Source organism: Rhynchophorus ferrugineus, unplaced genomic scaffold (assembly GCF_030347505.1).
Source record: "Rhynchophorus ferrugineus isolate W39M unplaced genomic scaffold, kcgeb_rfMv2 rfM4, whole genome shotgun sequence".
Lineage (NCBI taxonomy): Eukaryota > Metazoa > Arthropoda > Insecta > Coleoptera > Curculionidae > Rhynchophorus > Rhynchophorus ferrugineus.
Genome location: NW_027472583.1, coordinates 5,104,790 through 5,121,863, shown reverse-complemented (window position 1 = coordinate 5,121,863; position 17,074 = coordinate 5,104,790). Strand labels below are relative to the sequence as shown.

The 17,074-nt window shown below is 32.5% G+C and overlaps 1 protein-coding gene across 6 annotated transcripts in view; it reads right to left on the bottom strand.

Moving 5' to 3' along the window:
• CASK (peripheral plasma membrane protein CASK) overlaps positions 1–17,074 on the bottom strand; it is a 244,720-nt gene that overhangs the window by 224,791 nt on the left and 2,855 nt on the right. For 4 of the 6 annotated variants that reach the window (XM_076404464.1, XM_076404466.1, XM_076404465.1 and 1 more), the window contains exons 6-11: positions 16,862–16,933; positions 9,965–10,140; positions 9,780–9,905; positions 9,537–9,720; positions 5,287–5,405; positions 5,045–5,218 (exon numbers count right to left, since the gene is read on the bottom strand). In XM_076404464.1, the coding sequence (XP_076260579.1) occupies positions 5,045–5,218; positions 5,287–5,405; positions 9,537–9,720; positions 9,780–9,905; positions 9,965–10,140; positions 16,862–16,933 (851 nt within the window). The remainder of the gene's footprint in view (positions 1–5,044; positions 5,219–5,286; positions 5,406–9,536; positions 9,721–9,779; positions 9,906–9,964; positions 10,141–16,861; positions 16,934–17,074) is intronic. The other 2 variants (XM_076404467.1, XM_076404469.1) reach the window with 1 other exon arrangement.

Below are 17,074 nucleotides of genomic sequence, written 5' to 3'. Positions count from 1 at the left end.
ATAAGAGATAACAATTTCCTCATTAAACTAGTTGGAATATTTCCTAAATAACATCAAATAAAAATTCCAACTGCCTCGAACTACACGCGTTTTATTCATTTGTTTTCGTCAAACAAACAAGTCAAACGGGCACGTAAACCATCACCACCCCTCTGCCTGCCCGCCACCGAGAAAAATCAGAATATAGATCCGCAATATTGGAAAAGTTTACGTAAGGAACCGTTCAATTTAAATCGCATCATCAAAAGTTCGCCGCAGCAGGATTACTGACGGGGCCCGTTGGATTTTTTCCAATGTCAAGGCTGACGAGACCCGAACGCCACTCTCGCCGAACTTCTAATGCCCCGTACCATGTGTGAAAAATGATGAGACTCTGCCAACCGAAACTTATAACTGCTAGGCCAGCCGGTCGGATTAGTTAGCGAAAACTTTTTCTTCCGCCATTAAGGAGGAGATATGGGAGGGGCGGGGTAGGGAGAGGGTACAGGTCGTGAATGTTAACGGCACCCCATATTTATTCCCCGTTCTCGGATTCTTCACAAATCACGGAACAACTTTTAATCGGCCATCGTGATGGTATTTATTGACTTATTGACCGTGTAAGTTCGAATTGGCAAAAACGCTTTTTTCGCCATTTTACTTTGATTCGTTTATATTTACAACTGACATTAGAGAAAGAAGTTTTTATTAGAGCTAATGAACAAAATTCGGAGAATCAAAATAACAGTGAACTCACGTCACCAATTATTAACGTATTGCCTGCCGCAATTTGTAAGTTAATTTTAAGATACTATTTTCCTTCTCATTTTATTCTAGTTAAAAGTTTTAGATCTATCTGACAATTTAGAACAGCCTACAAAAGTCGTCTGGTTGTCAATCATTTGCAAAATTCTTTAAAACATTAGTTATAATGGGTACAGTTTATAAACCGGCAAACGCTGTTTTGGCGCTTTGCTTGTTTCGATAAATTTCAAATCGCTGCTTATTATTACTCTGGTCGAATATACCGAAGCAATTAGATAATCAGAGTCAGAATCATATTGAATAATACACTAATAATGTAGTAATGGATACACTTTTTAAAAGCATATAATAAAAAGAAGACTTATTATTCCAATTTATGTATTTAGATGAAACATGGATATTTTAAAATGGGACATTGAGGCACTCATTGCAAGATGATAATAAAAATAACCTAAAGACAACGAAAGTTGATAGAAAAAGGTAAACGCTGAAATAACAATTGATTGAGGTTTTGTTAGTCATATAGATATACGGGTCGAGAAGGATGTACTAGCAAGAACTGTCTCAATATATGGAAAGATGCATTAACACAGTTTACAGTAACATCTTCGGTTTGGATGAACTCGATCAGGCACACTGAATAAGAAATTGACAAGTGGTGAAATCGTGATCAAGTATTAGATAAACTGGAAATTAACAGCTTAGTTATTCACTTGAGTAGTGATTCCGAAACTGACAGTGATTGAATGAAACTTACAAAATGTGGAATTATAATTCAACGCTGACAATTACCAAGACAAAGTGATGAAAGTGAAAACAACTAAAGGGGACTATATAATTAATATAGGATAACTGTAGAAAATTGTATTGTAGAGTGTGAAAGATTTATGTGCATAGATATGTGTGTAATTATTCAGAATATACATAAACAATTGGTTAAAATGTATGAGAAGAAAAAGAATACTAACTATTTTCCAGATATAGCAAATGCATTAAGGAAAATGCAGTGATTGGATTAAATTTTATCGAGAAAGATGTATACAGGTAGTAGCAGAACAAACTAAGGAGAAAGGCAATGATATCAAAATTATTTCACCAGAAAACAAAAACTAAATATAAAAGGTAAATATGCGCTCTTCAATGAAAATATAATAAAATAAGTCCTTCGATAATATATGCATTAGATGTACTAATATTAAATTATATTTTATAACATTATTTTGGTTTCATTATTTTATTTCAATTAGAATTTTGTTATAGGTCGAAGCCAAAATGAACAAAACTCAGAGTTGATGCGGAAACATTGTGACGTTTTGACGTCACCAATTTAAATGACATGAGTTCTCTGTATTATTGAATAGTGTTGAGCGTTGAACGAAAGCCGCTGAATAAATACCTCCTCAATTTCTTTTCCAAGTCAGATGGTTCTCCAAATGACGTTGAAATACGTAACATTATTTACGGAAACAAGTGGCAATAAACAATTTATTATAATATAGCCAACATACGTAAAATTCTTCAGTCAGTTCTGACTAAACTTTGGAACAAAATGGAAGATCTGATTTAGAATATAACCATAGAAACAAGTGACAATAAACATCAACCATTATAGTTAACTACTCCATAGCTAGCATTCCTAAAACTCTCTCCAAATCAACTCTGGCTAAACTTTTATAAAAGTTCAAATCTCCAGCCAGAATAGAAGATCTGATTCAGAAAACAAACATGAGATATATCAAATGAATTCGATTCACAATCACCGGCGAATTAACCAAAGCAAAATAATCTTTCATAAAGAGAATGGTACTTTACCTAATGGTACTTTAAGTTTGGGTTAAAAGAATGGCAGAAACAAGATACTAAGAGGCCTTATCTTTTCAAAACTTAAGCCTTTAGGCTATATACCTATAACAGGTTACTTCAAAATATAAATTATTTTCGAAGATACAGTTATTTTAGTGAAAGGGCATATAAAATATTGTTTAACAATGTTCTCTCTACATTTTTCTATTGTATCAAAGTAAAACAAAAACAAAATTTGTAATTTTACTATTTCAAATTGCAGTACTTGTTTAGTTTATAACAAACCATTATTCTATTAGTTCTCAGTCAACCCCTGTAGCAAAACAAAATAAGCACAACCCAATTTTTTCCTTATACAAATCACCGTAAAGTAATTTCTCCTCTCCCGTATATCACGTATTTTACAGCGCGATCTTTTACAGCCGCACAACAAACATTCCACGAATGATAAAAAAAAGGAAATAAAACCTCCCCCGCTTATTATGTGCCTCTGTTCCGGGCTTACCATTACAACAGAACAATAACGAATACAAACTCCCATAAAACACACTTCATTACCAGCATATTCAAAAGAGCTATTAATTAATTAGTAACGGAGTTTTATTAGCTCATCAACACAAGCATAACGTAACCCATCGCCAGTAATTTACGTTTCGTTGTATTGTAAAGTTCGAAACGTCGCACATCAATACGTCCGATCCTCCTTCCTTATCTACAAGATCGTCAAATAGTTACGTGATTTTTTATAGCTAAAATATGTGGCCTATATTCGCCTTTATGCTAACCAAAAGCCCATAAAATTTTTACGGCCACCATATATTTTCCATGTCTCTCTCTCTCTCACCGTGGCGTGGAGTCTGTCCCCCCCATAAACCCCAACCGAATATATCGTACCGTATTGTATTTTTATGTTAAACATGGCGAATGTCCTTTATAAAAGGGTCGACTTCCATTACCCAATTTAAGTATATTTCTTTTTAGATTGCCTTAGAACTAACTAGTAAGTAATAAGTATATCTTGTTCAGAAAGATATCTTTATACTTGATGAACTGCAATACAACGACAGTCGCATAGTGACAGTTAGAACCCTTTGAAAAAGAACCCAACCTCAAGGAACAAAGAGTCACTACCATTCTTCTAATTATAAAATTCCTAACTCTTGCAGATTAATTATCACCTTATACGAACTTAAATCTGCCATCCATCTGTGCCCACTTCTCAGAAAAGTAAGAGATCCAACCTAATATATTGCAAAATACCTAAGTAAACCTCCTCAAGAATTAACAGTTATCTATCTGAGACGACACGAATATTTTGATAAATGAAATGCTTAATAGCTTTTTTGTAAGTGTTCGTTATTAGAGTTAATATTCGTTTCATTAGTTGTTTTGTATTACAGAATTAATAGTTATTTTATTCTAATATATCCAAATTATTGTCCTGTTACTACCTAAGCTAATTTTTTTTTAAAGTTTCGCTAATTCCAGTGCACTTATAGCAGCTATTAAATGCCTGTAGTTATGGTTATCTATATCTAGTATGATATGTTCCATTTATCTAATTTGTTCTATTCTTAATTAATTTCTGAATATCTAATTATTATTGTTCGTATAATGTAGGATGTGGTATGGTATTATTAGAGATTGTAGTACTACCTAGTGTTTTTGTTATTAAATATAGTTTTGTTCTAGAATGACAACTGAAAATAATTCAACAAGAAAAAAGAAAAAACAAGCATCACACTTAATAATTAAATACCCATAAATTAGCAGTCGCTACTGTTGCAATATATACATCTACAGATTTGTTCCAATTTGTACATTGTACTTTATTATATAACAGATTGTTATACTTAACGATTATCATTTTTAAATTAAATTCATATTGCTTTATTTATTTTTCTTTAATAAATAATTCTGATCACCAAAATTTTTCAATACTCAAAAAAATAACTAAATCACTAATAATTCTAAAATCATACAAATATTTCTATTATGTCTTAATAATTCAGTTAATTGAATTAGTAGTACCAATCTATATCAAGTAAGAAACTGTTAAAATAGTACTATCGATATAATTAATAAGATATTCTTTTAATATTGATGAAGTATCTTTTTACCAAAGTCTAAGACGGTCTACCAACCTTATCTGGTAAACTACCCTCCCCATATTAACTATTCAACAACGTCGGCAAGTCAATAAAATGTACTAAAAATTCGGCAGCAACAAAAAAACTTTAATTTAAGTTAAATAACACAACAACTTTTTGTTATTCCTACTTCTTTTCATCATATACCCTACAATATCCCACCTTGTTCTCTCAGAATTATTTGTATCTCCTAAAATTTGATTTGATTTGATAGTATCATCTCACCACAACATCTCACAAAAACATAAATCTGAATCCGATTATATAAAAAAATTTTGAAAATTTCATCGAATAGAAAAGGAAGAATGCGCCATAAAAAAACGGATACATGTAAAAGAAATCCTTACCTTAAAATGGGACCGATTCAGCAATTCCCGCAGCTCGTGCAGATCCCGTCTGTCGACGTCGCGTCGATGCTCCACGTCTCGTAGCGTCTCCAACACATAGAGGGCGCACTGGATCGCGTCGTTAGATGGCGCCTTAATAGGCGTGGGAAGCCGAGTGACCACATGATCGAATATCTGAACGAAAACATCGGATAGGAAGTAGTAAAGTACGTTAAGAGTATAGTTAAGAATCATGGGCTTACTTCTAAAATCCGGTGAAGGTCCGTGTCTTCTAAGAGGGCCAACAAGTGGGGTCTCTCCTGAGGCTGAGACTCTTGAAGGCAATATATGTCGTCTAGAGTATCCAGTATGGTTGATACAGCTAAAAACCAATATACACCATTAATATAAGGTTGTTGAAGAAGTAATGCAAAGTTTTCATAATAAATAGCTTTAAAGTCGCATATCTTTAAGAATATGTATTCAGTCAAGATATACTATAGCGCGTTTAAAACATTCTAAATATTTAAAAAAAGTTAAGACTGGAAAAGCTTCACAAACCAATTTAGCAGAATTGGTCAATAGGAAAAGCATTGTCTTCCTTCACGACGTTAGACTACACACATATTTAATAGCTTAGCAAATATTGAGAGAGATTACTGCAGAAGCTTCTGCAGAAAGATAGATCACTAGCAGAAAAATCAAATTAAATTCCAAAAACATTTAGCTCTCTTAAGAAGCTAACACTTGCTAGCTTGACTATTTTTTTGGTGCACCTATATGCTTGTAATATGAGTAATTTCCAGAGACCCGCTTAAAAACCATTTTTATCAGATAACTTCAGTTCAGCTTATATATTACTAAAATTAACAATATGCAAAAGCACATTTATTTTTTTAGAAATAAGCCTGAAAAAGGACACACAGTAGATTAGATGGTAGAACAATATGGCCATGGAGTGTAAGGTCTTCCTCCCTATCACTGCATTTTCAATCAGATCGAATTGTTAAAGGATGTGGTAAAAAATTAATACAATAAACATGGAGGTCGAGAAAGATATACAATCAAGAAAGATATACGGAAGAAAGGTTTGTCTATAATAAAACCCTTCAGTTGACTTGAAATTGACAAATGGTGGAATTGTGAACTAGGTTTAGATTGAGAATTATGTGTAGTTATTGACTTGAATAGTGACTCAAGACTGAATGAAACATTATGGACGTGAGATTCAATGCTGACAACTGCCAATACAGGGTGGTAGACTCAATTAAAGGTGAGTATATAATTAAGATAGGATAACTAGAAAAAAGAAAAGAAAGAAAATCATATTGTAGAGAGAAAGGATATATAAGCATAGATATGTGCATAATTATTCAGAATATACATGAGCTCTTGGTTAAAAGGATTGAAGAGAGAATTGCATTGTATGAAGTGATTTGATAACTGATATGTGATTGATAATTTTATCAAGAAAAATGTACAGAGGTAATATAGCAAGAAAGACAAGAAAATACAACAACGAAGGAAACAAGAATAAAACATAAAAAGGTAAATATGATCTCTAATGAAAGTAAAATACATTACTTGGATATACAATTGTTAATTAGGTTGATTAAACCTCCAGGGGATATTATGGGTGGTTTGACAAAGAATTTAATGTACATTTAATAAAACAACTCTGACCTAAAAACTATTATAGCTGTATAGTTAATTGTAGTTTAAATCCTTCAATAACATACGCATTAGATGTACTATAATGTTAAAATCAATTAAAGGTAGAATAAACTAAAAATCAGTTAAACTTCCACTCGGCAACATTGCGACGTTTTGGCGTCATAAATTTAGATGACGTAAGTTCACTGCTATTTTGGAGAGACTATAGAAAACATAATTTACCCAAAAACAAGTGGATATAACATTTATAATATAAGCAATATATTGTATATCCCCCAAAAGAACAGACATATATTTTAAGTACAAAACAATAATAATAATCTATTTAGTAAAGCAGTTGTACAACTTTAAGTGCCTTACAAATATACATCCGAATAATACGTATATAATGCCAGATACAATAACAGTATCATTAAGACAACCCCTGGAGACAAGAGATTAGTAAGACTGTTATATAACGAAGATCATTCCGCAACGTCGTGACTGTTATAATTAAGAGAAATTAACTATTAAACTAAACAAAACAAGACCAGCATACACCCAGGTTCTTATAACTGATAATCACATTAATTATAAGCGGGAATTTAATACGGTCGACATTCGTGGCACTCCTCTCTCGCTAATGGATGCGGAGTCTCAAAGGATGTGTTGTACGAGTGTCAGGTTGCCGAAGAAAGGCTTTTGAAGTTGATTATTACAGGAAAACGTTTGAGGAGAGGTTGAATGAATTTTTTTTAAAATGGTATAATAAAATATTTATATGTTTTAGTTCCATTCTCAAAGCTGGAAAAATAGCTTTGTCAAAACTATAGCATAACATGACTTATATACGCTTTGGAATCTATCTCGATCTTAGAATTCTTGCCTTCTTCCCGCCGGCATCTACCTTATTGTTATATTTGTAGTTCCTCTGTGGTCAATTTTCAGAACATACCATTTTATTCTCTATTTTATTTTTAATGCTAAATCTTATACATTTCTTTTTCTATTACATGATGCATTCTTATTCTGTATTAATTATCAGTTTTTTGTTAGTCCTCATATCATATTTAATATTTTTCTTTCTACTATTTTTAGTTTAAATTAACATTGTTTTTCTAATGTGTTATATATTCTTATTTTATTCCTTTTTGTAATACTTTTAATTTTTAATATTTTTTTCATAAATAGAAGGCTGTGCTACTATACTGTACTGCTATAATTTTAACTCTGTCAATTTGTCTCCATCTTCTAACACCACAACTCCAAGACATTTAAACTAATTTATCTTCTTATAACTATAGCAACTATTTATATAGCTATAACTCATTTTTTTCTTTTACCCTGTGCTTTTTCTATTATTTGTTTTAAATAGACCCTTATTTAATAAATTATTTCTTAAATAGCATTTATTTGTTTTTTACATTTAAGTACTATTATTATAATTACAGTTATTTTTCTATTTTTAATATTGTAGTTTGAACTTTTTGCTTTTTTACTTGACACCCAAGTAAAAGTATCGTTCACTTTAATTTCTTCAAGACATTATCAACTTTAATTTAAATTTAATTAGTCTAAATTGATGATCAAATAATTTAATTAAATTTACTGACTAATAGAAATTATGCCATGTCGAATTTTACACTATTGTCTATAAACAAGAAATCAATGCACCTCAAGTCACCATTTCATTGAGGGTACTCAAATCATAATTGCACTATACAGGATGCAATAAAAGTTCACTCATTTGATCATACTCCAACCAAACTACAATAAAAGTTAAATCATCAATATAAAAGAAACAATAACGTTTATTAGATAAATCATAACAAAATAAAATAAATATAATACAATAAATTATCAAAATATATAGTTTTGTAATAAATGCTGAAGGTATATATTATGTAAAAAACACTATCACTAGCCTTCTTGAATTCCTCAGTTGGCAAACTTGAATTCCACGTTGGAAAAATAACTCTGAAACTGAAATTTCTGATATATACATCAGAATGAAAGAAGTACTGTAGAAGACCCAGCAGCACTAAAAGTGGCATTAAAACTGATAACGAGGAATGGTAAAACATCAGGGGAATATGGAGAGAGAATTTTCATTTAGCCATTTACCATTAGGTGTATTAAGCATTGTCACATTGAAGAAGTCATCATTTTACATGTATTATTTCTTCTGATCGAATAATAATGGCCTTTCACGGTGATTGCATTGTGACTAAGAAACTCTTAATCACATAAACCAGCTAATCCTATTAAGAGCCTAGATTCCTATCCCCATCATCCTTATTAAATCCGCAAAGTTTCTGCCAGAACATCCTAGTGAAAAACAAGATAAGCCCTGGTGAACACAGAACAGAAATATGATATCAAAATGGCCATAATAGTAACATAGATCCATGTGCCTCTTATACATTTTTCAATGCCTGGACCTCTTGATGTAGATACTGAAACTCATTCATTATGTTTTTTTATAGAAACTTAAGAGTTGATCGTCGAAAAATTCCATAACAAATTAGGGAAACTAAATGTTTGTTCCAATAACAACCGGTTATCATTTCCATCATAAACTCTTGATTTCACATTCTCTCTTCATTCCCACATTGTGCAATGACGATAACATACGTTTGTTTTCACGATTCATATTAGACAGATAACTAAAAACAAATAAAATAATAAAAAAATATCGGATCTAAAACTAACGATGTAAAAGAATATAAATATCAAAACTTTTATTGCACCCTGTACAAGATAATCGAAACAACTCGCTGTGAATTAACACAGTGACTATGTGTCAATACAATGTCCCAAAAACCTTGTCACATGATAGGAATGTCCACTAAATGCTTACCCAACGCAGAATTTTCGTCATCGCCAAAATCCGAAACGAAATCCTCACAAGTCTCGTCATAATTGTACCATTTGCTCGAATTTACCGCGTTCAAAATGAAAATCTTCAACTTCCTCCTGCTGTTAAATTTCTTCATTTCTTCGATAGCGTCATTTAAGTGGATTCTCAGTACTTTATCGCGGTCCTACAAAATATGCTCGATCAGGAAACACTGACACCGATAACAACACCCAATATTCTTACTCTCAGCCACCGATGGTTCAAAACCTCTTGAATGGTGATTCTTTGTTTTGGATCTACGGTCAACATCTGCTGGATAAGGTCCTTGGCGCTGTCGCTGATGAATTCCCACTGGGAAGCCGTGTTAAGCTGCAACAGAAAGAGGATTAATGTTCTACCGATTGTACGATAGTGACTGGATAATTTACTGTTAATTTTCCACGGCAGATGGCCTCATAGAGGCGTCGTCCGCTGCCATGGAAAGGCAGGGTTCCGGAAAGCAAAACATGGAGTAGAACGCCCGCCGCCCAAATATCCACGGCCTTGCCATACTGTCGCCTTTCGACCACTTCCGGTGCCATGAAATGCGGACAACCTAACCTACCTGAAAACAAAATATAGTCTAACGTTATGCCGTATATTTCGTACAATAGCCTGCGCTAAGAAACCACTACAGAAAAGAATTTAAAGTATCTGTCATATCGGTAATCTACATAAATCGAAATGTAAACGGTCGTTTGTAAACATGAAATGTAGATGTAATTAAAAATGTATTAAGAAACATTGCATTCGAATGAATGAACGACACCCAACCAGCAAGAAAAATATTATGAATTTTCTTCGATATAGGAAATAACAAACCTGAAAGAATAAATTATAGATAGACCATCAAGTATAAGAGATAGGTCCTAAGCTAGAATGATTGTAATGTTGTTTGTTGATGATGAAACAATCTCACTAAAATTGGCTTCTGCAATTTCTTTAACGAACACACATATTCAGGGCTTTGTTGAGGTACTTTAACCATAACAAATAATTTATATTTCAGTTTTGTTTGTTTGTTCATTAACACAATTTGGTGGTTTTAAATTATGTTTCTGTTCTTCGATAAGATCCACCCTCCCAACCAGGAACTGTCGAATTAAAATAAGATGCAATTGCATTATCCACCGATGAATTTTCTGCCATGTATGAATTATAGATACCAAAAAAATTGGATTTTTTGAAAGAAATATCGAAATTTTTAGCTGATTTATCCATATTTTTAAAAATTTAAAAATCATATATTGTATATTGTATATGTATAATTATATAAAATTTTTAAAACGTTTTTAAAAAATATAGATTTCTTTTTTGAGCCGATATATCAATATTTTTTGTTTTCCATTATATTTTTTTAAATGTCGAAATTCCTTGCGAGGCTACTGCAAAAAATAACCATACATTTAAAAATAAGTATGGATATTTTCTAAAATATTGATATATCTCTGCAGCTGGCATCGCTAATATGAACAGAAAATAGAAGAATAGTTTGGATATTACATGAAAAATAAAACTAATATCGCAATCTCTACCTATTATAATAAAAAATGTTAATTTTTCACAACCTTGTGGAAAATCAAAAAATAAACTGCCTTAAAAACGACGAGTTAATATTAGCCGTGTGTAAACCCCTTTAATTAACTGTTTACGTTGAAAACTTGGGATTTATTTGTATATGCTAGAAAAATATACTGGGGACCGGTAAAAATTTATGATGTTATTCGTGATGGGTGGAGATTCGCCTTCCTACAATATATATTGGAATATCGCTCCTAAAAATATAGTAAATCCAATTTTGCTTTAACCGTATATATTCCTAGTGTTAGACATTACAGTTATGTCTTGTTGTAGTCGTCTTTGCCTTGATGAATCAATTTGTTTTAATGAGTTTTATGATGTATAATGTCATGCTACTGTACAGAATAAATATTAGGCATCAAATGTCAGTAATTAATTAAACCAGCAAATATCGAGGTAGTTTTCCATATTGGACATTATAAGAGTAACCAAAAATCACTAAAATTATGTATATATCTAATGAAAGAGATTTAAGAAATTATTAAAATAATTTGAGAGAATACAACTACAAAATATAGAAATACTGCATGATATGATAAGTTAAACGTCAATCAGAGAGTATCTACATTTTTTATTCCTGAGTTTATAGAGTTATCCCTAGTTTATGAAGATCAGTTTTCTAGTTCTCGAAAGAAGAACTACCTATGGAACAAAAATTCACCAAAGTAAATAGCTCTAATTTTTCAAACATTGAGTTAGTGATGTGGGAAAACTACCGGACTGGAAAATGGATAGTGGTTGCTTCTTCACAAGGAAAATACAAACATGTAATAGCAAATGAAGAGTGAGCCTAGATTGGCATCAAATAGTAAAGTATTTGATTAAATACCTGTATGAACATATTTGTGATCAAATAGAAATAATGGTCAATTGAAAAGTAACCAGCTTGGCACATAGAAGGCGCTACTATAAATCCATATGTTTTTTAGTTAGCCCTAACTCTCAAAAGATGCGTGTATAAATTTGACAGCTATCGGATTATTAGTTATTACTGAATTATAGCATTTTGAGTGAAACAACGTTTGTTATTGTGAAAAATATGGATAAAAAGGAATTTCCCGTGTTGTTAAAATATTGCTTTTTGAAGGGAAAAAATACAGTTGAGGCAAAAACTTGGCTTGATGCCGAGTTTCCGGACACAACCTCAGGAAAATCAATTATTAAGGATTGGTATGCTAAGTTTAGACGTGGTGAAATGAGCACCGAAGAAGGTGAACGCAGTGGACGCCCAAAAAAGGTTGTTACCGACAAAAACATTTAAAAAATCCACAAAATGATTTTGAATGACCGTAAATTGAAATTGAATGAAATAGCAGACACTCTAAAGATATCAACTGAACATGTACATCATATCATTCACGAATATTTATGAGAAAGCTCTGTGCAAAGTGGGTGCCGCGCGAGCTCACTTTTGACCAAAAACGACGAGTTGATTCGGAGCAGTGTTTGAAGATGATCAAGCGTAATAAACCCGAGTTTTTGTGATACGTGACAATGGATGAAACAGCGACTATTAGATACCTTTATTGGACCGTTTGAAGAATGAAATCGCCGAAAAACGGCCGCATTTGAAGAAAAAGAAAGTGCTGTTTCACCTAGACAATGCACCGTGTCACAAGTCAGTGAAAACGATGGCAAAAATCCATGAATTGGGTTTCGAATTGCTTCCTCATCCACCGTATTCTCCAGATCTGGCCCCCAGCGACTATTTCCTGTTCTCAGATCTCAAAAGAATGCAGAAATGTTCGCTGGGTAGAAATGTTCGTCGAATGAAGAGGTGATCGCCGAAACTGAGGCCTATTTTGAAGCAAAGGACAAATCGTACTACAAAAATAGTATCGAAAAGTTGGAGGGTCGCTATAATCAGTGTATCACCCTTGAAGGGAATTATGTTGAATAAAAAAAAATTGCCAAAAAAAGTGTTTTACTATGGTGGGACTTTTCAATTGACCTGTTATTAAATATGTATGAACTAGAGCTAGTTAAAATACAATAAAATGATATATGACACGAGGTATAAAATAATAGATATATTTAAGTGATGAAATATAATTTCAAAAGTTTCACACCATTTTGGAACACATAAAACAAATGCATTAAAACTAGACATGACTTTACATGTTTTGGTTAATGATCATAATGTTTGCAGTTGGTTTACATTGATTGGAGTCACGTCACAAGTCGTAAAAAGGAATAATATATTTTATTAATCAATTAAATTAATCATATTAAAATTATTAAAAGAATAACGTCTAGATACAATGTTAAACTTTTATTTTAAATATGTCAGTATGACTCATTGTTGGATGGTAAAAAATGAACAATTATTCTAACAATATGAACAGATACTTTAAATCCCATTTGTAAAAACGAATTCCATTTGAAGCTCGCGTTAAATATCGAGACAGGCTATTATCTCCCTATTAAACAATCACTCCTAATTGATCTGAACAATGGCACTTACGAAAATAAACCACCGGAATGCCGATACGCTAGGATCGCTGGCGTTTTGATCGTCCTTGATTTATTTTCGTAAGCCCCAACTCGGTGATCGGCAAACTGAAAGAAGTATGACGATGATGATCGGTGAAGAAGGTGCGCTAGTGAGTCCGGTATTAGATCGGATGTTATCACAGGAAGTAAGTATATTTGTAAGCAAAAGATCATGACCCGAAAAAATACAGCCACCTATTTCAGAACGTTGCAAAAAATCGAAACTTATCGCCACCACGTCTCTTTAGCTCAACCATGTTAGTATTTATGCTAATTTAGTTCAGCAATAACACATATTCAGTTCTATAAACTGCACTAGTCTGAAACTGATATAGTTTCTTTGTGCATCGACCACGTCGACCTTTTCACAAATAAAACTATATCCCATATTTATATAACCATATAAATCATGCCAAACTAGAAAAAAATTAATTAAGCCTCACGAGTGACTCAAAAAGAGATTTCAGACTGCTTAAGCCCATAGGTATACAAACTCCAAGCACAGGGAATTGTGACAAGAGACTAATATTGTATTTGGCAGTCTTACGAAACTGGTAACGTTACAAACAACTAATATAACGGAACCTTGAAGCTCCAATATTCCCATACGCTGAAAGATATGACAAACTGATATTTCAGCATTATAAAGCTCGTCCACATGTTACAAAAGTCGTCAAAGAGACTTCGTAAACACTTCGATGGGATATCTCATCGCACACGCTACATTCCCGGTCTTTCCGACTACCACTTATCCCAGTTGACTCCGGATGACCAATGACCTACCGTACAGCACTGCACTTCTTACAATCAAGTTAAAAAATTGGTCGATCCTTGAACTGCCTCAAAAGAAAAGGATTTGAACGCGGAATCTGTATATTGCCTGAATCTGTATTTCCCAAAAATAGCGAAACGTTATTTTTAGTGATGAATAATATTTTGAATAATAATATTATTATATCAATGTTTATCTCTACGAATAAAAAATTCATAATTTATTTTTGCATCCTAAACAAGTGTGTGTACTCACTACTCCCGATTAGACTCGTCTTAGACTATGCCGACTTATTATCTTTCTTATGCAACCATATAAACAAAAAAATCCTTCAAAACTAAGCTTCCCCTTTAATTAAATTCAACTAACAGCGTAGGAATCCAGGAAAACTCATTTATACCTGTTATCAATGCTATTATAGCGCGACGACATCGCCCGCATTGCCAAATCATTCAAAATTCAAAAAAAACCGTAATTAAAGTAATAATGTACGGATATGATAACAATAATACTATAAATGGAAGAGCTAAATAACGCGATATCTCTAAAATATTACAGCATCCACTAAGCGACATAGAAAACGGACTTGTTAAAGTGAAATTAATAAAAACACGCAATGCCTCCGATGACATCATGATAAAACCTTATAACCCGATCCATTCACCATCATTTCCCAACTAAATATAGAAAAAAACTAACGTAGAAAAGTTTGTAATATGTAAATATGTTTCATAAATTTGTTTTATAATAATATAATAATGATAGAGCCTCGATAAAAAGCTATAATTAAGAACTATCGGTCTACTGGAAAAACAACTTAGGCATTAACTTAAACAAAAACTCGTTAAACTGAAAAACAGACATTTAGTCGAGATATATGGTAATTAAGAAGTTAAACGTAGTGGGAAAAGTTAATGAATATTCAGTTCGAATGGGATTGCAGTATATTTAAGTATATGCATGAGCTGTCCATATATACAAATACCAAAATCGTTGGTCGTCTTGTACTGACAATATTTTATATTAAGGGGTTATACTACTTTGGCCTTTTAAAAAATATATTATTGGCTTAAATGTTGCGTAAACAAAAGGATCATTGAAAACTACAGCTTTGTTGGTAGTTGTTTTTTTAACATTAATTCGTTATACTTTTTCAAGATATAGATAAGTAATGGCTTGGAGAAGCTATAGGACATCATAATAAACAATAGATTAACGATAAACCCGAATCCAGCAGTCCCAAAAGCTACTCCGGGTTACTTTCTATTCTGTTTTGTCTAATATATATTTGTAATCAGAATACGAACAGAAGTTTTAGTTTTTTTTAGGTTTAGATCAATATAGCACCGAAACAGCGAGCAGCAAAAGTTACTATTAAATCTTAAATATTGTTTAATGGATCAGATTTAAAATTTATATAGATATATTTTTATGCCTGAAAACATGTATCAATTTTCTCAAACAAAAAAAACAGCAAAAAAACGTTATTCTTTTCATGCCAGGATAGTATAACCTCTTAAAATGTAAACTATTTTTAATTCCCAAACAGCAATGATATAACGCATATGCAGTCACTTGCCATATGCGAAAACAACCTCGACCCATCATTCTTTGGAACTTTCTTTAGATTATTCAGAAAATATTTATGTTTAATAAAGAAAATTAACTAACAACAAAAATTTCATCATACGAGAAAAAATTTTAATATTATGGAATCGCCACTACACAGCTGAATTTGAGAATCAACCAAGTGGAAAACTGAAAACAGTGAAACCTACAAAAAAACCCACCAAAATTCAGTAACCAAACAAAATCATCGACTAAATGCTCCTAGAGTAAGTAGGAACTCCTCGGTTTCGTTGAACAACTTTACAGTAACCGCCAAATCTTATACCCAGTGATTATTACTTCATAGGCATCAAAAAGCAGAGAAATTTATTTCGGCTCAAAAGAATGAGTTATAGCGAACATCATTTTCAAAACAAACTTTCATCACACTCTTTTGATTATCATCATTTTTACAGCACGATAAATATAAAAAGTATTTATAAAAAAGTATTAAAAATAGACTTTTGTTTGTATATTGAAATACAGAACTTTATATTCTAAACTAATATAACCGAATAGCATCCCAAACTGAATTCAAATTATCGTAAAATGAAAACTAAGATAGCATTGCACTGAATTACATCATCGTATTACTCAATTTTCGATGTCACTTAGTGAATATCAAAGAAAATTTAAAGGTGTTCAGCTATTTGTTATCTGATAGAACTGCTGTAATGCAACCAATGGCAAACTGAAAAACGGTGAGGCTGTGAGGACCTGCCGATCGCGATTGCAACCGGAAAATCCCACAACGCCGTACCGAGACACTGACGAGTGATGGTAAAAAGAATTCGGCACACAGCGGTGATCGGAGAGAGAGAGAGCGCCTTACCGGCCTTGTCAGACTTCATATACATCCGGCCCATGGGACTAAGGTTGCTCCTGTATTCGCACACTCCATTTTCTACAGGATATAACTTTGGTTTTTATTGCAGCACATCATGGCACACCTCGCAGTATCGTTACAACTAAATAGAACATCGCCGATATGTGGATGTGTCGTAAAGTATCCAGTCAAGAATCGAGAAGCCATTAATTTCCGTTC